The sequence below is a fragment of the Hyperoodon ampullatus genome (assembly GCF_949752795.1).
Source record: "Hyperoodon ampullatus genome assembly, chromosome: 3".
Taxonomy (NCBI): domain Eukaryota; kingdom Metazoa; phylum Chordata; class Mammalia; order Artiodactyla; family Ziphiidae; genus Hyperoodon; species Hyperoodon ampullatus.
Genome location: NC_136916.1, coordinates 179597639 through 179622597, shown reverse-complemented (window position 1 = coordinate 179622597; position 24959 = coordinate 179597639). Strand labels below are relative to the sequence as shown.

The window sequence follows — 24959 nt, the reverse complement described above, 5'->3', positions numbered from 1 at the left end:
CTTGGAGTACCCCAACCCCGGCAGGGCAGAGGGAGGGGCCGCGGCACCCGGCCTGCAGCCCTCGAGGCCCTGTGCTACTTACCCAGGTAGGTGCCTACCAGAGGGATGGGTGGCGGAGGAAAGAAAGCACACGGTCAGCGTTACAGGGGAGCGCGTGCGCGCGGCGGGCCCAGAGAGTGGAGGCAGCCGCAGGCGCGTCCGTGAGCCGATTAGCCCATTAAGGCCCCACTGGTGCCAGAGGCCGGGCCTCGCCCAGAGCCAGCTCCCGCCACCCGCTGCTGCCCCGGCCGCCCCACAGCACCCCAGGAGGCCAGCTGTGGCCTCCTCCCAGGGCTCATGTGCGGGCCCCGAAATCCCCACCCAGGATCCGCACGCTGGGGCTGAAGCAGATAGGTACGGAAGCACATCGATCTCGGAAAACCCGACAGAAACCAAAGGATTTCATCCCTCCCACTACCTAACGGCTTTCCCACAGGTCGGACCCCAGAGCCCGGAGCTGCTGACGAGCACGCGGCCCGTCACCCCCTTCTGTGGGCGTGACCAGACCGTCCCCAGGGCAGCTGTCGCAGGGGCAGAGGAGCGGCCAGCCCCGCTGCTGGGACCAGGGGCCGCGGCAGCCTCCCCGCCCGAGGGCTGTGGTGGGGAGGGGGAGGTCAGCAAGCCAGCGCCCCGCCCTCGGAGCCCCACTGAAGGGTCGTGGGTGAGGCAGCCGGGGCAGGGGGGGCCTGGTGCAGGCAAGAGCCCGTGTCCAGATGCAGTGAGACGGCAGGACCCGGCACCAGTACCACCGGCTGACCCTCAGGATGTGCCTGCTGGGGCTCCCAGACACAGCCGAGAGAGGGAGCGTCCAGGGCACAGGGCTGGGCCGGGTGGCCACTGGCCACAGCCACCTCCCGGGTCCCCACGTCCGGCCCACCTCCCACAGATCCCAGGACAGCCAAGCCTCGGCCAGACCCCCGGGGCCAGTAGCCCTCCAGTCCTGAGCTTGGGGAGGGCTCTGGACGTGTCCCTGCTGGCTGCCCCATGGAGCTGGGCTACCCACACCAGACCTGACCTTGCCGTCACGAGGGGCTGGCACGAGGGGCTCCCAGTGCATTTCCCACGTTCTTCCCTTCAGCTGGTTCCCTGTTCACCTCCCCCGCCCCCACACGGGTCCGGCCGCAGGCAGACCCCTGGGGGGCCCTGGAACACCCAGGTCTGACACATCCCCCACTGCCACCGTGGCTACATCCTCCTAGAGCAGCCCCAGCTCACGGACACCCCACCCTCCGCTGACAGGGCAGAAGCCGGGCCCTGGGCAGTGAGAAGAGGAGCCGCGCTCCAGAGGCGCTGACGGCAGGAGGGCCCCGCAGAGGGCTGCCCCAGCGCACGCCCCACGAGCGTCCCACCCAGCTCCGGGACCCTCAGCCCTGGGCGCGCCTCCCTGCGGGGCCCTGACCTGAGCGTCCACCCGGGCCTCACCGACCCCCACCCAGCCGTGCCGGCCACACCACAGCTCTGTCCCACCTGCCCCCCGAGGAGACCAGGGTCCCACAGCCCCCCACTGGGGCAGGGGCACGGGCAGGGTTGCAAGCACAGCGCAGGCGGCCACACAAGCTGAGGCTGGCGGCATGCGGACAGTCACAGCACGATGGCAGACAGTACAGGCGGGCGGCGGGGGCACCAGGGCCGCCGGAGCGAGGACAGTCCACTGACCGGCGCTGGGCCCGGAAGGAGGGGCGGCCCGCGAGCCGGAGGCCCCGGGGCAGGAGGCAGCGCGTGGGCGAGCTGGGGGCCCGAGAGGCAGCGCTCTGGTCTTTGCCGAGCGGCAGGTGAATCGGGAGGAGCCGGGGCAGCAGGTGCGGCCCAGCCCGCGTGGACTGCCCTTGGACGTGCCCTGAGCCGTCCGCCGCGCACGCGTGAGCACAGCACACACAGGCACGCGCGGAGGGCCGGGCCTTACCCCTACTGGGCATCAAGAGGCGCTTCTTCACGTTGCCTGGCAGCGCCCGGCGGCAGGAGAGAGGAGAGAACACACGGTCAGCGGGGGCGGGCGCGGCGGGGGCCAGGGCCGGGTGCCCCGGGGCCACAGGCCGTGCTGGCCAAGCCCAAGGCCCCGCCGGACTCACCGTCCACCCCGTTGTGCTGCTCGTAGCTCCTCTTGCCCAGGATGGTGGGGGAGCCGTTGTTGATGACGGGCGCCGACTTGGCCGGGGTCAGGCCGCCGAGCACGCCGGACGCGCTCTTCACGGGGTCGGGCTTCGGGGGGCGGGGGTGGGTCTCTGCAGGGGCAACGCGGGCAGGTGGGCGCACTGCAGGTCCTCGGCAGCAGCCCTGCCGCCCGACTGACTGTGGGCTGCCAGAGCCCAGGCCCATGGCGACCAGGGCCTGGGAGGGCACCGCAGTCTAGCACCCCCGGGCATCCTGCGAGCAGGGACAGCTGCTGGGGCCGGTCTCCTCGGCTCCTCAGCCCCGGCCGAAGGGCCGCACCACCGGTGACCACCGGCAGCTTACAGGCTCCAGACACCCATAAACAAGCAGGTCCACTCAGCGGCCACCGGAGCTGACAGCACAGGGCTGGCCACTAGCCAGACGAGTTTTAACGGCCCACCAGGCTGGCCGAGGACGAGCCCACGAGGGCCGGCCCGGAAGGCATGGGCTCACACCTGCCAACGTCCCACAGCCCTGGGGGGGCTCTCAGGGAACAGACACCACCTCCTCCCGTGGGTCAGGGCGAGGCCAGCCCCGGGACCGAGACTCCAGACAGCAAGTGCTGCCAGAGCCACTTGTGTCTGCCGGGAGCATGCCTTGCTCACGGTTCTGGAATGTCCCTCACGAAGGGAAAGCCACCCCCACCACCGGGGGGGACCGAGTCCACCCAGCCAAGCCCAGCCAAGCCAAGGGCCCTCCCCCTCCCCCCCGCCCAAGCCCCTGGCTGAGTCCCAGGAACAAGCCGGGCCGGGGGGTGGCGGGGGGGCAAAGCCAGCCGAAGTGCTCAGGGTCCCCAGGCCACAAGGGCCCTCCCTGCAGGCTGCTGCCTAGGTGTGCACGTCTCCCACCCAGCCGTGACCCTGCCCTGGGGGGTGGGGTGCGGAGAAGCCCCCGCGGGAGACGCCTATCCAGGCGCAGAGGCATCCCAAGAGCCAGTGCGGCCGACCCAGACCCCTGGGGACTGCAGGGGGGAGGGGAGCCGGGTGGGGAGAGGCTGGGACCCCCTGGGGGGTTAGGGATGCAGCAGCCGGTGGGGGCGGGGCAAGGCTGCGCTGGAGGAGAGCAGGCTCACCGAGGTGCCGCAGGACGGCCTCCAGGGGCTTCCGCGCGGCCTGCTTCAGCACCAGCGGGCTCTGAGAGGCTCCGGGCAGCCGTGCCGTGCCTGTGGGGTGCGAGGCCCGGGTCAGAGCTCCCGCAGGGACCGCACACCGCGTCCCCACCAGCCCCGCCAGCGCCCCTCCCGGAGGGACACTCACACTCAGCCTTGATGGCCGCACTGTTGATGGGCATGTAGGGGTGCCGGGCGGCGTGCCACGGGCGCAGGATCTCACGGCACAGGCGCCGGGCGATCCGCGTGAGCTTGGTGGTGTGCAGGTAGAAGGCCTGTCTCGTCTTCATGGCAAACTTGGGGCTCCCGCTGCTCCGGGCTGGGATGCCGTGGGGGCTCTGCGGAAGGGGGCGGGCCGCCCCAACACAGCGCCATGACCGCGGGCCGGACCGCGGGGCGTGCGCTGGGGCAGGGTGGGGGGGACCGACTTACCATGTTACTGCGGTTGGGTCCTGGCCTCTCTCCATCTAACCGGGTTGGCATTTTCAAGCCACCATATTTCTTCCAATATGTCCAACAAGATGCGCAGAGGCGACACTGCATGTTAGGGGGACCCCAAGAATACCACTGGTAAGACTGGGTGGCTACGGACAACAAAGTTGGAAATAGACGGATTCTTAAGCAGAACCAGTGACGGCAGAGAGCATTACACAGCTGTCGCCCGCCCGCGCCCGCCCCCCGCCCCGTGGGCCCGTGCCCGCCCCACCCGCGCCCGCCCCCCGCCCCGTGGGCCCGGGCACCCGGCGCTCCCCGGGAGGGCTTCCCCAGCAGGGCGCGGCCGCCGCCCCCAGGCTGGGCCCCAGGGCAGTGGGCTGGGGGGCACCCGGATGCCAGGCGGGGCACTTACTGTAACAGCTCTCGCAGGCCCGGCCGGCCCCAGGGCTCTGGCCTGGCGCCCCGGCACCGTTCACCACGCCTGCCTTGACGTTATTGACGCTGATCTGGTTCGGGTTTGGCTTGTTACTTGGGTAAGGAAGGGAGAGAGGAAAGACGTCACGGGACCACCAAGCCCTGGGCGCGCGGCTCCGGGGCCCGGCAGCCCCCGTCCAGACCTGCCTGTCCACAGGGCAGATGCGGACCCCTGCCTGGGGGGGTGTGATCTTTCTCCCCTCGAGTTCTAGAAGCAGCTCCCACCTTGTCGACACCCCAGCTCCATCTGCCTGCGCTTAGCTCAGCTCACAGTTGAACCCCAGGCCGGGTGGGTTGCAGTCCTGATGCCCTGTGCTGCCCCCACCTCTGCCCCCGGGCCACCACGGGCTCCGATGACAGGCCCCCGACTCTCTCTAGGACTCAGCCAGGGCAGCACCACGGGGCCACGTGGGACGCGGGGACGGCGCCGTGAGGGGCGTACTTACTAGTTGGGGATATAAACTTGCTTTAACTTGCTCTCCGCTTCAGCTGCTTTCAAGCGTTTCTTCAAACACAGAACAAAGGGTCAGGGTGGCCAGCAGGTGGGTCTGGAGAGGGGACCCCCCAGTCCCCGCGCCGCCCCTCACCCTAAAATTCCCACAGGACCCCTCGGCCCCCGCCCAGGCCGGCCCTCACCTGCTGCACGTATCTGTCGGTGGTCTTCCACATGTAGTAGTACTCGATGATGCTGGTGAGCGACTTCCAGGGGAGCTGGGGGGACAGGGGCACGTCAGGGGGCCGGCGGGGGCGTGGCGGGGCCGCTAGCCCCACCCAGGAGGGGGCGAGCCTCCCCCCAGCCCGCGTCAGGGCCCCCCTCAGGCCTCGCCCTCTCTCTCTCCCTCTCAGGCACACTCCATTCGACGCAAGAGCTTCCTCCCCGGTCTCGGCACCTCTGGTCTCGGCACCTCTGCCCTGCTCGGTCGGTGGTGGGTGCTCCCTCCCCCTGCGCAAGGCGCTGGGCGCCCAGACACCAGCCCCACCCACGACCCGGCTGCAACGCTTCCGCCGGTACGTTCTCGCGATCGTTCTGCTCCCGGGTCCCAGCTCCCCCGCTGTTCAGGCGCCGCCTCTGGGCCCCACAGGCTGCGTGTAAGCCCAGCGCGGCCGTCACAGTCTTGCCACTGCTGTGCCGCCCCCTGCGTTTCCATGCCACCTCCGGGCCAGGCTCAGCCGAGTCCCGCGGCGCGGATTCTCCCACAACGTCCGCCCGGGAGCGTCGACAATTCAGACTCTGCGTGCACCTGGGCCATTGCCGCACGGGACGTGCGGGAGACGTGGCGAGGTGAGCGCTTTATTTCCCGCCCGCCTTCTCGCTCCGCTTGTTTCTGTGTGAGGAGGCCTTGCTGCTCTGCTTAGGTTTTCAGTGCGTTCTGCGCATCTGCCTCGCAGAGGGGGGCCGGCTGTCGGCCTCGGCCTGTGTCCATGTCACCAGGGGCTGCGCAGGTCCCTCTGATGGCCTCTGGGGACCGACACTGCTTCTCCACCCTCAGTGGCGCCGTCTGCCTTCTGACGTGGGTCCTGTGGCATCAGCCTCGTCTGTTACTGCAGAGGTGCTGCTCAGAATCAGATGCTGGCGAGGCCGCTGCATCCCGGCCCCTCCTTGGGACTCGCGGTCAGGCCGGCCTGGCCGCCCCTGCTGCCCTCTCTGCACAGGCGCGCTCTTCTGAGTGACCACAAGTTCACCTCCTTTCAGATGAGTTCAAGTGTATTTTAGAGGCTGTAAGGGCAGGAGGGGCCCCTGAGGGCACAGGCCCTGCCCATGCTGGAATTCCCACGGGCTCACTGGTGGACACTTCCAAGGGACACAAAGCAAGGACATACACGGAGACGCTCGGCCATTTAAGAACAACCAACACAGTCAAACGAACCAAGTCAAACGAGGCCCGGCGAGGACCCTGGCGACACCAGCGCGGACCCTCGCCTTGGTGGCACAGCCCAGGCCCCAGCAGGCGGCCCTGGGCGTTTCCTCCGGAGCCACTAACGGACAAGGGGACGGAAACACGGCGGCCCGGCGGGCACAGCAGGGCCCCGGACCTGCGCCCAGTACTCACAAAATCTTGCTGAATGTCAGTGAAATCCTTCCCGTACTTCTCCAGGGCCTCCTCAAAAAGGCTGGCCTCCGAGGCCGACCACTCCTCCATCTCGTCCCTGCAGAGGACGGGCCCGCCCTGCGGCACCAGGGCCGAGATGGCCTTGGCGACATCATACACGCTCCTGTGCAGCGTGTCCATGGCGTGGAACTGCGGCAGGAGAGGCGGGGTCGCCCGGGCCCCGAGCTGGTGCGGCGCCCCCCGCCCGGCCCCAGGCAGGAGGCACGCGCGGGCCATGTGGGAGGCCACAGGACCCGGGGGCTGGCCCTGCCTCCCACCTGGGAGGGGATAAGGACAGTCTCGGGGGGCGGCCGGGGGCCTCTGGGGAGAGTGCAGGGAGCGGCCGAGCCGCTCGGAGCAGAAGAGGGAAGCAGGCGTGCGCCCAGGCCCACTTCGGCAGGGGCGGGACTCCAGGAGGGGGCGGCTCAGCCAGCAGGCAGTGGGAGACTGACCCCAGGGCCAAAGTGCCCTGGGCAGGAGGGGCCGGCCTAGGGCACGAGCCATCCTCTGGGAGATGCCGCTGCCTCTGAGGTGGCAAGGGTGGAAGGAGCAGGGTGGGCTGAGGACGTGCGGCCCACGGCCCAGCAAGGGCCCAGCAGGGCCTGACCACGTGCCGGCCGGCAGCCTCTCACCAGCGTGAGACAGGGTCACCACACAGGGGCAGTGAGAGCCCTGCACTGTGCCCCACAGGGAGGGCTGTGCCCGGGGGGCGGGTGCTGACCTGAGCAGACGCACAGGGCCGCGGCTGCCCGGTGGCCCTCTCACTTACCAGGGTGATGTCCCGAGAGGCGGCTGCGGCGCTCATGTGCAGGCTGGGCTGTCGGACAGAGCTGCTGCAGTCCAGGGCGCGTGCAAAGGTGCCCACGGAGCTGGGGAGGAGGAGAGACGCTGACCACTGGAGCGGACAAGCAGGAGGGGCGGCCGGACCAAGCCGGACACGCAGACGCGTCCAGACTCGGCTGTCTCGGGACGGAGCACTCTGGTCTGGAGCACGGGGACGTCATTCCTGAGACTTTGCAGACCTCTTCTTACAAAAGAGAGCCTTCAGGTCCTGAGGCTCAGGACCCCACTCCTACACTGTTTCCGACAGCACCCGGCCCAGGCGCCGTCTGGGCGTGTGGCCCCCGTGTGCTCGCAGGAGCTCCCCTCCTGCTGTTCCAGCCCAGGGACCCCTGGGGGGCCGGCCTGGGCAGAAGCTGCTCCTCGGAGGGCTGCCCCTTTGTGCCCAGGAGGCCCTGCGTCTCCAGGCCACATCTGCCCGGTCCCGGAGCCGGACAAGCAAGCACCTCTGTCCCGCCCTGCCGTCCGGGGAAAGAGCCCCCATCTGCGGCCGGCTTCCTTGGCCTCGGCTGGTGGGCGGCCCCTGAGGTCCACGGGTTGGGCTGCCTCCCGGACCCGGGGACCCAGCAGCCCCCAAGAGCCAGCTCCACCTTCAGGGACGGGCCAGGCCCCACCCTGCAGGCCTCCCTAGGAGCCATGAGGGGGTCTCAACAGAGCAGGGCCCCGGACCCTCTAACCTCCCAGGCCCTTCACTGGGGGATGCCGTGTAGGACAGGCATCCCGACGCCCACCGCAGGGGAGGGGAAGTGGCTAAGGCCCCGTGCCGGCTTGTGCCCGGGGGCCAGGCAGGACATGGCCGCCCCAGCCCAGAACTCACCGGGCCACCACCAGGAACTGGTCGATCTGCTTGTCCACCAGCGGGTTGTGAGCCTCCCACACCTTGGTCTCCAGCTTGGACTGGTCTCGGCCGTCCTCCTCGCCTAGGAGAAAGACACACTGCACGGTGAGAACCACCGAGGCCGTGAGAAGACCCCCGAGGCTCAGCTTGGAGCCCAGGGTCGGACGAGGGACCAGGCTGCTGAGGCGGGGAGCGGGCTACACGCCCTCCTGCAGCGCTGGGAGGGGTGGGGAGGGCGAGTGAGCTCAGGGGCGAGGCAACAGCACACACACGCGCGAGCGCGCACACACACACGCGCGAGCGCGCACACACACACGTGCGCGAGCAGGCACACGCACGCCCAGAGGCGGTCAGGCCCAGAGCTCCAGGGCACGCTCGACACACAACGGCCTTCACCTCTGGAAACAGTGGGCGCCTGGGGCTGGCAGCCCGTGGCCCCCGTGGAGGAGCTTGAAGTGGTGCCGTCGGGAGGGCCCAGGGAGCACAGCCAGCTGGACAGAGGGGGGAGCGGCTCGGATCTGATCAATCAAGCTCTTTCCTCTGAGACGCTGCAGGGTGAGGTGCAGCTGCTCCCAGCCCCCAGCGGCAGCCCCGTCACAACGAGGACACTGATGCCGACTCAGTGCGGACCCACACGCCTGCCACCCAAGGGCCCCCTTGGTGCCAAAAGGCTCCGTCTCGGGGCATCTTCCCTCTGCAGGCGGGAGCCCCACTCCTCACCCTGTATGCAGCGGGCATGGGGGCTCAGGGCCCAGCCACGAGGGTTTCTCTCCTGGGCAGCTGCCCATGCCAAGCGCCACCTGCCACGTGCTCCAGGCAGCAAGGGGCAGACGAGGCCAGCACGAGGGTCCAGAGAACGCCCGCCCCGAGGTCACAACCCCGCTCAGCTCAGGCGCTCAGCCTGCACGTCTGCAGACCCTCTCAGCCTCTGCCGCTCTCCATGGCGACCAACTTCCAGACCCAGGGAAGGACCCCTCACGGCACTCAGCAAGCCCGCGGGAGCCCTGTGTGAGCGCGGTCATGCAGGGCCGGGCATGGCCGAAAGTCACCAAGGAAACACGTGCTCCCTCGCCCTGGGGAAGGTCAGGCCCCGCCAGGCTCCAGGGGACGGTGCTGGGCCAGCGGCTCACGGGAGAGAAGCCCCGCGTTGCAGACGTGCAGGACCGACCCGGGGGTGGGAACGAAGAGATCTGAGGGGTCAGGGTCCTGGGGGCTGCACCTGTAGGATGGGCACAGGTGGGATTTTCCCGGTGTTGTGGGTTAGGCCCCTTCCTGGTGGCGACCCGGCACGGAGAGCCCTCCCCAGGGACAGTGGGTACCAAGGAAGGCAGGGCCCCCACTCCTGGATCCAAGGTCCGCAGGCCACGACCAGCCCCCAGCGACTGCCGGGCAACTGAGCCCAGAGCCACGGGCACAGCTAGCTGTGGCCCCACCTGTCGCCCATGCCCGCTGGTGCACCCTGCAGATGTCTCACGCATCAAAGGCAGGGGCACGGCTTCACCCGCTGGGAAGGGTCCAGGATCCAGGAGGAGAACAGGGAGCTGCGGCCTCGGCCGACCCCACCTCGCCCCCGCGGCCCCGGGGTCGGGAGGAGGAAGGGCTGTAGGGGTGCCGCCCCTGGCCCTGGGTAGGGCTTCCCCGGGGCGCCCCGGGACCAGAGACGCATCCTCCCGCCAAGCACCCAGGGCTGGCCAGAAAGCGAGGTCCTCGGACGTTCCAGCCACTCAGTGTTCTTCTGTGGCCGTCGTGTGGCCTCTCCTGTTTCCCAATGGATGTGGCCCTTACCAGGCCCTTTATTCTCTACCAGGCCCTTTATTCTCAGCCAGGCTGGGATGGTGTAGACCAGGAGGCCCCATGGGGCCCCTGGAGGATGCCCATCCCTGGAGCGGTGCCCGGGCTGCACCAGGAGACCAGCTGGGCCAGCGCATCCGGCTCTGCTCAAGTGCGGGAGCCCCCACAAGTGACGCGAGCGGCCACAGGGCAGGACCACAGGGCAGAGTGCCAGGGCTGGCAGGAAGGGCAGCCTCGCCCCACCTGGGACGGAGCCGGGGACCTCCGCGAGCAGAGGGCGCCGCCCCCACCAGGTGCTCCCGTCAGCCCTCAGCTGGGACGGAGCCGGGGACCCCCGTGAGCAGAGGGCGCCGCCCCCACCAGGTGCTCCTGGCGGCAGGAACCCCCATGAGACAGAGACAGAGACCAAGACGGACCAATGGGGAAAGCAAGTGTGTGTGTGTGTGTGTGTGTAAGATGCAAACGCATGGGAGGCGTGGCGCGCGTGCGCGCTCGTGTGTGCAACAGGAAACATGCACACAGGCCAAGAGCGGATGTTTAGGACAAGCGGACCAGCTTCTGGAGAGCAGGAGTCACGTCCCTGAAAGGAGCGGCAGCCACGGAAAGAAGGGACGCGCGGTGTTTCTACGGCACAGAGGAAACCGAGGCACAGACAGCCGGGGAGCCAAGCCCAACCCGCAGCCCCACAGGTGCTGGGGATGCTCGCCAGGAGGACACTGCTCCTGAGGGACACAGGGGCCCCGAGGCCACCTGGGCGCAAGGCGGGGATGACCCTGCACACAGGGAACCAGCTCCGCAGGAGCACAGGCTCCGAAGAGAACAGGCACCAAAACGCCACCACAGACGAGCAAGCGCGCTGTCCAGCCGTCAGGCCCGCGGCACACGGCCATTACGCGACCGCGCGGGAAAAAAGGGGGGAGGGGAAGTGGACGGTACCACGAGGCCCGGACCCCGCTGCGCTCCCAGTCAACCTGAGCTGCCTGAGTGCGGCCACCACCCAAGTGACCCGGGCTCAACCACGTGGCCCCAGAAGGAAGCCCGCCACACGGCGCCCCGAGCCAGACAGCACCGGCCTTGCTGGTCACCGCGGGTCCACGTTCCTGCCTGGGCAGCTTGGTCGGGGACAGAACGGGCTGAGAAGAGGGGGGTCAAGCCCACCCATGACCCCCAGGCTGCTGAAGGACTGAAGGGCAGGGGAGCTGGGCACTGCGTCCCCGTGCACTTCGGCCTCGCGGACGGCACCACCCGCTAGAAGTCAGTGAAATAGGCAGATCCATTCAAACGAGTTTTTGGGAGAGAGAAAGAGCTTCGAAAAGGTTATGAAAACAACTGACAAAAGGAAACAACATCTCCGGGTGCCAGGGAGGGTCCGACGACCCCTCCTGCTGGGGGCCCTGGGGCTTGCCGCCCCATCCCAACATCCAGAGCCCCCCGCCCTCTCCGCCAGCCTCCCGGTCCACCCTACCCTCTTTCAGCAGGTCGGTGATGTCCGCCTGGTACCGGTTCCCTACACGGATCTCCCCCTTGTCAGCCAGGAGGGTCTTCTGCTGGGGGTCATAGACGAGAGAGTAGAAGAAGAAGTCCTGGAAAACAGCACACAGGGCGGCGTCAATACACAGCACCCTCGGCCATGCTCGTGGGAGGTCAGCAGACAGGAGGGACGCCCATCAGGGGGGACAGTGATCTGCTCAGAGACGCAGAGAGCTGACAGGTCAGCAGGCTTGAGCGCGCAGGTGAGGCGGCTGTAGGACCAGCTCCCCAGACTGCCGCGTGCCCACCAGCAGCAACAGCGTGAAAACTGAGTTTATAAGAGCATTTAACAGCAACAAAAATCCTAAGGCATCTGGGAAGGAATCTGACAGATTCTGGGCACGTCCTTTGAGAAGATGGTGCCGTTTTCGTGCAGTTGTCACAGGAGACGTACACAAAGGGGGTTACGTTACAGAATGTTCTGGACTCGGTGCCCAGAGCTGTCAGCGGAGCAGCAGGCTGCGGCCCTCAGCCTTGGAGCCTGTCTTCACCCCGCACGCCTGCGCCCAGGCTGTTCCGCCTGGAACTGGCACAATCCGGCCTTTCTGGCCCTTCGCTGCCTGGCACTCCACGTGCCAATGCTGTTTCTCAGAAGCCGCGTTTAGCTGGCTTGGGCTGCTTTGCAGAAACTAGCCTGCCGACCCTGGGCTTCCCCGGGGGTCTCGCCGTGTACACCGAGGGTCGCGGCACCCCGTGCCAGGACTTCTACCTGGCCCTGTGTCCCCGTGTCCCCTTTCTCAGTCCCTTGTGGTTGCTTCTCGTGGCCCTTGCTCCCGGGCGGCGGCCAGCTCCTGCGTCGGAGCCGAGGGCTCCTCTGGGTGCAGGTCCGTGCAGGCTGCGGCTGCACCCGCACCCGAGGACTGACTCCCTGAGGCCCGAGCAGGACGGCGGGCCTGGGTGCAGTCAGTCGATTCTCGCCCGGGGCCGCCCAGACAGGGAGGGGAGGCCGCCTGCCGTCTCAGGCTACGAGCCACCCACCCCTGGACAGGTGAGTGGAGAGAAGCAGAAGACACGCGGCATGCGCCTGGGAGCCACACACGGGTCCCCGAACGGGGCCCACGCGCGTGCCACGGCCAGAGACCAAGTGGCCCACAGCCGCCTTTTTGCTCACGGCCGTCCCTCCGCGTCACCACCTCTGTGTGGCTGTCACCAAGGGGTCTTTCTAAACTGCAGACAGCAGCCCCCAGTGGACACAAGCGTGGGGGTCACGGCCCCTGCTCTGTCCCGTGGGCAGGCACGCGGCGGCTCCCTGGAGCCCGGGCTGCCCTGGGGGCTCTTCAGCGCCGACTCCAGGCAGCGTCCTCCTGGCGGTTCTCCAACGCCTGACTGAGTCAGGCCTTGGTGAGGCCACGGCACCGGGCTTGCCCTTCCTCGCTGGACCGCTGTCACCATGGTCCACGGTCCAACCCCCCACCCACCTTTCCCCTCTGGGCCCCCGGGAAGAGCCAGGCCCTGCCTCGGGGGGAGGGGACTGTGGCTGAGAACAACCGTCACCCACAGACGATGACACTCCTGCTAGGAGCTGCAGGGTGGCCGCATGCAGGTCCCGGGGGAGCCCGCAGTGCGTGGGGACATGCAGGGAGGGGACCCCGGACCCACAACCGCTCACCTGACCCCAGGAGCTCCCTTATACCGTGACCTGTCCCACTAGGTGACACCCGTGCCCGCGCTGCTCCTGACCCCGCCGGCCTGCCACTGTCCCCAAACACGCTTCTCGCTGCTCCCAGGACTCACGCGTGCACCCTCTGGGGACGTTTTTGGTTGTTCCGCCTCGGGGGAGGGGCACTGGGCGGGCAGCACGGACAGCCCGCAACAAGCACCACCCACCCTGGGGGTCACCACGGGCTCAGGGTGAGCAGTTCGGGTGTCACAGCAAGGCCCAGGCACCGGCCGCTGTGGCTCCCTTCCCACCCTCGTCTGTGGGATGAGGAGGTCAGTGCCCTGGCTCCAGACCCTGGCAGCACTGACGTTTTTGATTTCATAAACTCAGAAACCTTCTGGTTGCCCAGCCAACACAGCCGTGGGTCAAACCAGCGAAGACTGGAGACAGTGGCCTGGACTGCGGTAGGGCCACACGCCCGCTGGGAAAGCCTGACGGCGACCACGGCAGCCAGCACTGGTCCCATCGTCCCCTCCAGGACGAGTCGTGCCCCTCCTGGGGGGCAGGGGGTGGCGGGGAGAGCAGACCCCCGGGAGCCGTCGCGCCCACTTTGGGCCCTCGCTCTGGAGGTGCGAGGAGTGGGGACTGCACGGGACACCGGGAAGGGCCGTGACAGCGCCTGGCCTCAGGGCACCACGGGCAGGGAAGGGCCTGAGCCCAGCGAGAGGTGGGAGCAGCAATGCCCACCCAGACCAGACCAGCGGAGCCAGGATCCGCCTCTGCCCCCAGCCCCCAGCCCCCAGCCCACGGCGTCAGGGCCTCACCTCCCGTTCCAGGTAGGACTTGAGGGACTCGGTCTCGTTGAGCAAAGTGACGCTGCACTTCCCTCTGCAAGACAAGGGCGTGCGTCAGGAGAGCCGGGCAGACTCCCTCGTGCCCGCGCCAGGCCCCCAGGCACCTGATGTGGGTGGTGGGACTCCCTCGTGCCCGCCCCAGGCCCCCGGGCACCTGATGTGGGTGGTGGGACTCCCTCGTGCCCGCCCCAGGCCCCCGGGCACCTGATGTGGGTGGCGGGCAGTGATTCCAGCTGTCTTGAGAGGAAGAGCTCTCGATGCCTCAGCTGGTGCTTGAGCTTCTCGGGCAGGTCTGCCATTTCTGGGTTTTCCATTTCCTCCTCTGTTTCACCTGAAGGACAAAGAGCTCCTGTGAGCTGGTCCCAAAGACACACGCTCAGGCGGCCGGACAAAGGCTCACCCACTGGCAGCACAGGCCCCTCCCCGTGCTGGACCCGGGGCAGGTGGCAGTGTAGGTCCCCGCAGCGCACCCCAGGAGCCCCGGGCATCTGAACAGGAAGGAGGACAGTGTCCTGTGCTGGCCTGGGAAGCAGCACGTCAGAGAAAGAAGGGAAAGCGAGGCAGCAGCTGCTGCACGTCCAGGACAGGCCCCGCAGCCCTCCCTGCGCCACGAACCCCTCAGGCCCACCTCGCGGCAGGGCACACAGGCACGGGCACGCGGGCAGCCCGGCGCACAGACCTCAGGACCCTCCCGCAGGGGCGGCTCTTACCTTCCTCGCTGTTGTCGGCCCCCGATCCGGTTTTATAGCAGACTGACAGGGCTGTGTAACAGACAGACAGCGCCCAGATGGCGGGTCAGCGACAGCGCGCCGCGCCACTCACTCCCTGCCCGGCCTGGACCGAGGGCTGTGAGGCCAGGAAGCAGGGTGGACAAGGGGACCGCAGACCACCCAGCCGCAGACAGAGAACACACCTGAGCCTCTGGACATCCCACCTAGCTGACCTCAGCTCCTGCCCACCCCATGCCCACGCTGCCCAAGACTCTCCAAGCAGAGCCCCAGAAAAGCCTGGGCAGTGAGGCCCTGCTACCTGCACACAGAACACCTGCCCCTGAGAAGTCGGGAGAAGCAAGGACGGGGTGGGGGACACGGCCGAGCCACAGCATTGGCGGGGGAGGGGCGGGGGATGCGTCCCAAGGCCAGGTCAGCAGCGCGTGCTTCCTGCCTGCGGATGGTGACCCGGGGGGGCCTCGGCCACACCTCCAGGGCTGGGCTATCAATGGGCACAGGGAAAGCCTGAAACTCGAAACTGGCATGCACGCGGTGGGGCTGTGGAAGGTCTCCACGATGTGGACCCCAGCACGTGCAGCCCTGGGGCTGGGGTGCCCCCAAACACAAGCTGGCGGTCTGGGGTCGTGCACAGTGGGGTGGGGGAAGCCAGACGCACGGTGAAACCCATCCTCTGCCCCAAGACCCAAAGGTAGGGGCGTGGAGCCCAGCCCCCCAGGCTGTGGGCCACCACAAGGCCCCTGGCCCTCTGCTGCCCCCCTGTGGTGGCTGCAGGGAGTCCTGGTGCCCCTGGGCAGGGGACACGCCACCCCCCACCACAAACCCCGGTTGCGGCAGCTCAGACCGAGGCCAAGGCTAGGGGCGGGGGTACTGGGGGAAGGGGGGCAGGGCCGGTCGGCCCGGGCCATGGGCCACAGGAGCCTGAGCACCCACACTGCTGGCCTCGGCACCTCCCTGCCCGCTCCCGGGGACGTCACCAGCACCCGGAAGCCGGCCCACAGTCCCCGCACCTCATCCTGCTCACGCCCGTCCAGTGACGGCCCCGCTGGCCCCGCAGCGAGGCTAGGGACCGGGCCGGGGGCAGCCACCCTGGCCCCTACCCGCAACAGGACCTTGGGCATCCGTTCCAGGTCTGCAGACACCGCCCCTCCCCATCCTGAAGCTAGCTCACAGTGGCTCTGAGACCTCCAGCCCACCAGGGCTCCCTGCCATCAGCAACAGTGAGGAGGGACCCAGGAACGCTTAAGGCCTCGGGGGTGGCCAGGGTTCGGGCCGGGCCGACCTCCAGCCCCCGGGAGGCCAGGAGAGCCTCCCCACAGCCCCGAGGCCCCGTCCCCAGCGGAGCCTCAAACGAGCGCGGGCTGTGGCGCTTGGCCTCTAGGAACCCAGGCACATGGCCCCTGGCGCAGAAGCCCCTCCCTCTGGGATCCAGGGTGCCTGGGCCCTGGGCTCAGAGCTGGGGGCCCTCCCCAGAAGGCCCAGGCAGGCTCCGGGCTCCCACCCTGCCCCGGCTCAGCTCACACACCCTACTGGCTCTCCCGAGCCCCTGCAGCTGGCTCTGGGGGGTTCCAGGGAGAACCTGTCACCTGTGCCCACTGTCCCCTCGGGCAAGGCCTTGGTCTCAGGAGGACAGCTCTGTGGGAGGGGGCCACACACCTCGAGACAGGGCCGTGGCGGAGCAGAATGTGGCCTGGAGACCCCAGCAAGGGCTCTACCGCTCCGGGGAGGCCTGTGTGGCCCCAGGGCATCTGTGCTGCACCAGGGGCTGGACGCTCTGGTAGGGGCAGGGCGGAAGCTTGTCCCTCAGGCCTCCAGGCCCAGAAGAAACTCGAGCAGCTAATCTGACCGTGCAGTGGGCTCCCCTGGGTCTCTACCTCTCCTGCCAGAAGGGCCCCCAGAGTGTCCCTACACCCACGCCCTGACGCCGGGCGAGGCCCTGGGCAGCGAGGTCGACCAGCCTCGCCCCAGCTGCAGCGAGCTCACAGATGAGCACGCCAGGAGAGTCAACCCCGAGAAACGTGGTTTCTGCACAAATCACCTTGAGACGGAGCAGCCAGTACAGACTCCTGAGAAAACAGCCGAGGCCCCGCACTGAGGCGGCGAGCTGGTGGAAGCGGGTGGCCTCCTCAGAGCAGCGCACCCCGTGTGCGTGACATGTGTTCCCTGCAGCTTGGCTCTAAGTCCCCGGCAAGGAGCTTTCCCTGCGTGCAGAAGCCCCGCCGGCACCGCAGGGCCTCTGCCCACCCTGCCAGCTCCAGCACTTCTGCAGGACCCCCTCCTCCCACGGGCCTCAGGGCCTAACGCCTGGCCAAGCTCCCCCCGGGGGCCTGAGAGCAGGAGAGCCCGGGCCCGTGGAAACGGCGCGCCGTGTGCCGAGGGGCAGGGGCTGCGGTCGCTCTGGGCTGAGCAGCAGACACAGGGAGGAGATCCTGTATCATCGACACCCCCGGGTCGCCTACCGCCACGGCACCCCCCACAAGGCCCCCGTCAGCGTCCTGACAGCATGAACGGGAACCCGCGTGCTGACACCTGCAGGGCCAGCGACTGCACGGACCACTCCACTGGGCCACGCAGCTGTGCACCCCCAAGACCCCGGCTCTTTTCCTCTCTTCCTCGGCACCGGGAAGCCCGAGTGCAGGGGTGGTGGGCACAGGGTGGGAGGCTGAGAGGCCCTGCATCCCATCTCTGTCCCCTCTGGGCACAGCCTCAGGGTCCACCACTGGCGTGCCACAGGGACGCTGCTGACAGAGGCCAAAACCCAAAGGTGGGACCCCATCCTCCCGTGAGGCCAGACGAGGCCGGCAAAGACCCGGCTGCTCCCTCGGGGTCAGCCGCACAGCCTGCGTCCACCCTGCGTGGCGCAGAGGCCTGTCCTGGGCAAGAGCGGCAGTGGCCTTGCCCCTTCCCCCGCAGGCCTGGAGCCCAGGCCCCAGCGCTCCCTGCACCATCCAAGGAGTGGTCCAACCAAGGATCTGGAAAGTCCCCCAAAGTAAACTCCTCAGGTCGGTGGGAGCAGCCACACCCTAGGACAAGCACGGCCAGGGTCGCTTCTCAGAGAAGGAAGGAGGCCCCAGGGACATGCGTGGACTCCAGTCTACACCCGCCCGGAGGCTGAGGCGGCAGCTCCAGGCGGGCTGGAGGGGCAGCTGGGAGACTCACTGGCGTGCTTGTCGGCCAGGGCGATGAGCGTGCTGGAGATGTCCCGCCGTCGGTAGAAGCACACCACCTTGGCCTCCACGTTCCCGTTGGCCGTCTGCAACAGCAAGGCAGGGTCTAAGGAACGCACGCCCCCACGGGCCTGCGGCTCCCCGCAGGGGTGTCCCCCAGACGGGGCCTCGGGTGTGACCGGGGACGGGCCCGTCATGCAGAGCCCATGCCCCAGGGAGGGCCCTGAGGGCAGCGGCAACCCTGGCTGACGGAGGGGACGCACAGCGGACCTAGACCGCGTCTGCACCCCCCACTCCTGTCCTACCCCGAGCCGCCTGAGGACACCCGGTGGACCCCGGCCACCAGAAAGGAGGACAGCTCTGCCCTGGCCTCGGGAGCTGCCCCTTCCTGTCGGGCGCCAGAGGGGGCGGGATCAAGGACAACGACTGCGGGTCCCCGTCACCCCCCCGAGCAGAAACCTGGCCAGCACACGAGAGGCGCGGCCGAGGCCTGGATCCGCCTCCGGGACGCAGGGCAGTGCGGCGGGGCTGAGCGCCGGCCTCGGCACCAGGATGGGGCGGCGGCGGCCGGGACCGACCTCCGCTCGGCGGCTGCTGCCCAGGACGACCCGGGCTTGCAAAGCGTCCGTGAACGAGCAGCAGCAAGGACACCACGAAGCCCGCGGGGCGGTAACCTCGTACCGAGAACATGTCTTTTCTTAACTAACGAGTTTACAAAAGTTTTAATAATAATGCAAGGATTGTATCACAATTCTAATCTTTGTAGAGTTTAGCACAGCAGCATTTATAACATTAAACAAAATTCTTTATGAAAAGTATTTCCCTTTTAGTTATTAAATTCTATTAGACAAGGAATTTTTCCCAAGAAAAAGCCTTCAGAATTTTTCACATCACTGAGTGTAAGTTAAAAGCGCTATCAACTCCGCTGCTTTACAGGTTCATCACAGAAACTGCAGAGTGCACGCTGATGAAAAGCATCCTCACTCCAGTCCACGAAGGGATATAAAGAGCATGAAGAATTCTTCCAGGAAAGCTGAGATCGAGTATCAGAACAAGCGACTGTGAGAGGCCTGAAGATGACGCGTGTCTTCAGCGTGTGAAGACGGTTTTTAGAAGCACGACTTGTCGACCTGTCAGCACGGCTGTGTCAGACCCGTAAACGTCTGCAGTGTTCAAGGGTGCCCGGAGTTTTGCAAGATGGGATTCCCAGACCAAAAAGCGCCTCCTAGAAATGGTCCTGGAGACTGTCCGCTGAGCCTGGAATGACGAGGGGCCTTCAACACGACGGAGATGATCTGGCACCGCGTCAGGACCACAGAAGCAACCAGACAGAGTCTAGAAGGATGACGCGTCCCGCAGCAGCCAGGGTCCCGGCCTCCGGGAGCACCTGGGCCTTGCGTCTTCAGGGCTTCGTCCGAGTCTCTGAGCCACAGAGGCTGCCCCCCAGTGGGCCTGTGGAGTCACAGCAATGCCCCCTCCTGGATCCACACCAGGTGCAGCCCCTCCCAGGCACCCCACCCCCGCCCCAGAACGTGCACCTCCTGGAGTTGTGCTTTGTTCTGCACAAGCTCAGCTCTGCAAGCCTGGCTCAGGCCAGACCCTGGAGACCCGGGACTCCAGAGCGCTCTTCCCTCTGGTGCTCCGCCCGGATCCCTGCTGCCTAGCCCCTCACAACCCCCACGTGTCTCCTGCATCTGCCTGCGTCCCCACCCCCCGGGCTGGGGTCCCAAAGGGCCTGTGGGAGGAAAGCTGGGGCGACTACAGGGCACCCTCGCCCGTTTCCTGTCTCCACGGAGGCCGGCTCAGCGGCCCAGGAGCAAGGGCAGGACGGCAGGGGGCCTTCCCACAAGGCTGGGGGTGGCCACGGCTCGGGAGCAGGCGGGGTGGGGTCCTTGGCCCCCCAGGAGGACCCCGCTGGAGGACAACATGGGATGCGGGGAGACGTCCCACTGGGGTCAGCGGCGTCTGCCTTTCATCCTTTGCTGGACTTTTCGGAGACTCCCACGGCCCACAGTCCAACCTGACTCCCTAAAACCTGGCTTCTAATCCCACGACAGAGGCTTCCCGGGAGGCCTCCGCCTGCCCTCTCGTCCTCTCTGGGCCTCTCCTGCCTGGCTGGCACCCAGAGGGCCCGCGCGGGGCCTGGTCCCCACGCCACACCCCCCAACGCGCGTCCCGAGGGTCTGCCCTCCGCCCCCCCAACACACACCCCCGTCGGCCTTTTCCTGTTCTTTCACAACGGCAATTTTCTCCAGTAGTGTAAAGATTTAACTCTTCATGAAAACAACGTAAATGCCATATATATCCAATCAAAGTTCTAAGGAGAAAACTCGACAGTTACTTTGAAAGCTCACGAACGCCCAGAGTCCTGGGAGGGCTGGGGGAACTGGTGTCTGGCACGGCCCAGAGGAGGGGCTCCGAGGGGCTCCAAAGAGCTGGGCTTCGCCAAGAAAACTCATTTTAGACTTGTTTTCATTTACAGAAAAGAGACAAAGCACGGAGCGACCCCGCGCCCCCTGCCCCAGTCTACACGCCCCCCTTCCTCCCGACCCCTCAGTGCTCACTCCAGGGTCCGCTCCAGGGCCCCGCCAGGACCCCACGCCGCCCCCCCGCTGCTCTAGGTGGGCGGCGTGGAGACTGGTCTGTGGCCTGCAGGGTGCCCTCCGCCGGGGCGCCCGCTGTCCCGGGGCTGGACGGGGCTGTGGCTCTGGAGGACCTCGGGGTGGGGGCGTTTCCTCAGGCCACGCCTCTGCTTGCACGGCCCTCTTCTCCTCTGAGTCCTACTAACTGGCCGCTGGGCCGCGGGAGGACTCTCGCCTTTTCTGAGTTTTCTCTCTGTGTTTTCGTCCCAGTTTCTGCTCCTGCCTTCCAGGAGCCTCTTCTCGCTCCCGAGTCTCCCCGGTCACAGCGGCCGCCGCGGCTCTCCAAGGACGCCCCCGGCCTGTCTGGCCTCAGGTTTCCTCCGCACCCTCATCAGCTCTCTCCTCGGTGTGTTTCGATGGATCTCACGGTGGAAGCTGTCCTCCCTGCTCCATCCAGGTCGCAGGCTGAGAGCAGGCGTTTTGCTGGGACGCGACGCCCGTGGCTCAGATCTGCCCCCAGAGAGCACCCCCCTCTCCACATCTCTCTGCACATGAGGCTGCCCAGCATCCTGGGGCCGTCAGGGGAGAGCCCTCGAACTGACCCCGTTTTCAGCCCCTGCCTGAACTACACTCGCCTGGGCTGTGCCCACCTCTCCAGCCGGGACGGAGCCCCCGTGCCCCGTGGGGTGGGAGGGGACGCCAGCAGGGTGCAGGGCTCCAAGGACCCCGAGGGCCACAGCAGACATCCGTGCTCTCCGGTGCTTTGGACCCACGCCCCTTTCCACCACCCCACCAGGCGGAGCTTCCTGGTGCCCACGCGTGCGTCCACCCTCATGGGGCGGCACTGCCTCTTCCTCACACACGTGGCGTGTCGCGGCCAGAGTGAGGGCACCGTGGCCACCCTGCGACCACTGGCTGCCATGGCCCCACCTGACAGGACGACTCCACGCAGAGGCCTGGCCCCCAGCCACGTCCCCAGTGATCTGCACGGGGTGGGTGGGTGGGGGCGGCAGGACAGACGCCTGCTCCCATCGCAGCAGCGGGCACGGGCCGCACCCTCCCGCCCTACGGCTCCAGCGGGCGGTGAGCAGGGCTCGGGGGAGGCGCCCGCCAGCGCACCGGTTCCAGCGGTGTGGTGGCCTCACGGGACATCTGGCCACCGCCCCCAGCTGACACGCTCAGGCCGGGGCCGAGGCTTCGGGCCATGGGCACGCCGCCCATCTCCTGGCCCCGGCAGGCACAGTCGCAGGGTCGGGGTGCCGCCACGGCTAGTGTGATCCTTGGGGGACCGGCACCCTGACCTTCCCGCCCCACCCTGCCTGGTCCCGAGAATCGGCTGCACCGCCCCAAGGCCTGAGGTCCAGGAAAGCAGCTCCTCCCCTGCCGGCCACATGGAGGCACAACAAGGTGGCCCCTAGCCAACACGAGTGACAACAGTGCTTCCGGGACGGGGGCTGCGCCAGGGCAGGGGTCCACAGCCGCCCTTCTGCAGGAGCCAGGGTAGAGAGAAGCGCCAAGGGCCCTGCTGACCGGGCACCGCCGTGGCCGCAGCCGTGGCCTCGGGGGAGGGTCACACCAATGCCCTCTCCCCCAGTGCCCCCGCCAACGCCTCCAACTAGGAGGGCGGCAGGAGACGTGGGGGGCTTCCCCCACTGGGCTTGGGGGTCCGCGCGGGACGGCGCCCACTCCTCTGACCAAAGAGGCCATTCCGAGCCTGCGAGCCCACGCCCACCGCGCCCCACCAGGCCCAGGAGGGCTCCGGGGGCCCCGCCCCCTGATCCACTCATAAGCGCCTGCCCGGCAGACGTGGAGCGAGAGAGGAGGGAGACGGGCAGGGGACCTTCGGGCTGCGGGCGCCCAGGCGGCTTCCTTCACTCCTCGGCTGGAACCCTCCAACCCAGACCCTCTCCTAACACCCTACCAGGGACCCTCAGGGATGGGCTCTCCGGGGAGGGGCACCCCCGCCCCCCAGCAGGGACGGGGCCACACGCTACCTTGTTGAGCTCCTCGATCCTCCGGATCAGGTACGGGTTGCTGGAGGAGTTCTCGAAGTAGACGTAGTCTGCAAACGGGCGAGAGCGCGTCAGCCTCGCGAGCCCGCCGGCCTGGCTGCATCTGCGGTGGCGGGCGGGGGCCAGGCTCAGGCGGGGCGTGGGGGGCCGCAGGGGGCCCCAAGAGCGGTGCCGCCAGGGCGGGAAGGACGGTCACAGGCACCGCTACCGCCGGCCCCAGGGACCACGTCGGCATGGAGGCTGCCAGGCCCCGGTCATCCCCACCCCGTGCACATGCCCCGGCGTCCCACCACCTCTCCCCCAAAGACAAAAGAGCTGAACGCAGGCCGGGGCTTCCCGGGTGGAGAAGACACGGAGCTCGTGGGGCGGGACGAGGTCGGGGGCCCAGGGGAGCGGGGTCCTGAGGGTGCTGCCGCCCCTGCCGGGTCCCCCAGACCTCAAGTCAGCACAGGCTCCCCTCACAGAACAACCACCCGTGCTCTCCATTTCCCCAACGCCCCCAAGGGCGACGGGGCTCTGGCTCAGGGAGGCCCCCAGCGGGAGGCCGGGGGCCCACCCGGGAAAGCCCAGGACAGCCGCGAGACCAGCCCCGCAGGGGACAGCTGACCAGAAGGCTGTCCTGGCTGGAGTCCGCCGAGGCCTGCACGTGCACACGGCCCAGGTGCCCCCGGACAGAGGTGAAGACCCCAGAGGGATCACAGGAGGATGTGCCCGGAGGCTGGCGGGACCAAGAGGGGCCTGCGGGAGGGGCCGGCCGGCACGAGCTCGCTCCAGGGCGACTGCGGCCACGCTGCACCTCACTGGACCGTACACTCCAGACAGGCGGGTTTTATCACATGTAGATTCTATCTCAACTAAGCAGGTTTTATAAAAAGGTCTCAAATCAATCATCCAAGCTTTCGTTCTAAGAAACTAGATAAAGATCAAATTAAACCTGAAATAATTACTCCTGCGTGTCAGGAACTGGAAACCACCCAAACGCTCCCCCGGGAGGGTAGGGGGTGGCAGACAGGCAGACAGGTCTGCGCCCAGCGACAGAGTCCCGGCAGCGCCAGGAAAGGTGCCCTGGACACGGGGCGGCGGGGGGCTCGGGGGACTGGGCGTCTCGTGCCCGGGCGGCAGTTACACACCTGCCGGCAGCTGCCCTGAGCTTCCGAGGACTGGGCTTCACCGCCTGTAACTCGTGCTTCGGTAGGTGGGGAACGAAGAAGGAGGCAGGAGGGGGAGAGAGGGAGCAGCAGCGGGAGGAGGCACGAGCCGCCCCCGCCCCCCTCGCGGGGGCCTGAGCGCAGAGGCAACCGCCTCCCAAACGGAGAAAGAAGGGAGAGGAGAACCCCCGGCCCCTCCCTGGCCCAGGCGGCTTCGCTGGTGAACCGCACCGAACCCGGAAGGGAGGCTGAACCCAGTGCACACGAACTCTCCCAGAAAGCACTAGAGCAGGGGGCCCCCGGTGGCTCAGGAGGCCGGACACCGCGAGGCCAGAGCAGTGCCCTTCACCCGCTCGGAGCACAGCTTCTCAGCACAACCTCTGCATGTGGTAGCTGGTCGCCCAGCAAGGGGACAACGCCCCTCGACCACTGGGAGTCACCTGGGGACACGTCAAAATCACAGCAGTGGAGTAAAGCAGAAAAACCATCTCAATAGATGCAGAGGAGCTGACGAAACCTACACAATTCCTGATAAAGACTCTTACACAGGGCCTTCCCTGGTGGCGCAGTGGTTGAGAATCCGCCTGCCAACGCAGGGGACACGGGTTCGAGCCCTGGTCTGGGAAGATCCCACATGCCGCAGAGCAACTCAGCCCGTGCGCCACAGCTACTGAGCCTGCGCTCTAGAGCCCATGCACCGCAACTACTGAAGCCCACGTGCCACAACTACTGAAGCCCACGCGCCTAGAGCCCGTGCTCCACAAGAGAATCCACCGCAATGAGAAGCCCGCGCACCACAACGAAGACCCAAGGCAGCCAAAAAAAAAATAAATAAATAAATTTGTTAAAAAACAAAAAACCTCTGACGCAAACTAGGGATTCAAGGGAACTTCCTCGCCTGCTAGCAGGCGTTTACCAAAAACCTACAGTGAAGTCATGTTTACTGATGAAAACACGGTGCCCTCCCCTAAAGCCAGGAAGAGGGCACGGGAGTCGATCCACTGCACTGCTACTCACCCAAAGGTCCTAGTCGGTGCCACGAGGAGAAAAAATAAATACATGAAAGGCGTACAGATTGGAAAGGAAGAGAGAAAACTCTCTAAATGCAGAGGACATGACTGTCCACAGAGAAATTCCCAGAGTTTACAGAAAGCTATTAAAACTCATAAGTGAGGGGCCGCTCTTGCCTTGAGATGGACTGCATCCTGCCTGTGGCATGTGTTGCTCTCTCCATAAACCTGCTTTCACTTAAAAAAGAAAAACTAATGAGTGAGGGTTTAGCAAGCTCATAGGATATAAAAATAGTGTATTAAAAGTACCATTTAGGGCTTCCCTGGTGGCGCAGTGGTTGAGGGTCCACCTGCCGATGCAGGGGACACGGGTTCATGCCCTGGTCCGGGAGGATCCCACATGCCGCGGAGCGGCTGGGCCCGTGAGCCACGGCCGCTGAGCCTGTGCGTCCGGAGCCTGTGCTCCGCCACGGGAGAGGCCACAGCAGTGAGAGGCCCGCGTACCGCAAAAAAAAAAAAAAAAAAAAAAAGTACCATTTACAATAGCTCACACAAGCACTGA

General features: G+C 67.0%; 1 protein-coding gene across 1 annotated transcript in view; it reads right to left on the bottom strand.

The window, feature by feature from the left end:
* MTA1 (metastasis associated 1) overlaps positions 1–24959 on the bottom strand; it is a gene marked incomplete at its 5' end in the record, with an annotated part of 44057 nt that overhangs the window by 1952 nt on the left and 17146 nt on the right. Inside the window, 17 exon segments of the mRNA XM_079699224.1 lie at positions 1943–2043; positions 2045–2261; positions 3263–3352; positions 3447–3636; positions 3731–3882; positions 4146–4261; positions 4654–4712; positions 4844–4918; positions 6259–6447; positions 7067–7166; positions 7955–8057; positions 11232–11349; positions 13721–13784; positions 13955–14081; positions 14461–14511; positions 17638–17731; positions 22222–22342. Coding sequence (XP_079555350.1) covers positions 1943–2043; positions 2045–2261; positions 3263–3352; positions 3447–3636; positions 3731–3882; positions 4146–4261; positions 4654–4712; positions 4844–4918; positions 6259–6447; positions 7067–7166; positions 7955–8057; positions 11232–11349; positions 13721–13784; positions 13955–14081; positions 14461–14511; positions 17638–17731; positions 22222–22342 — 1967 coding nt within the window.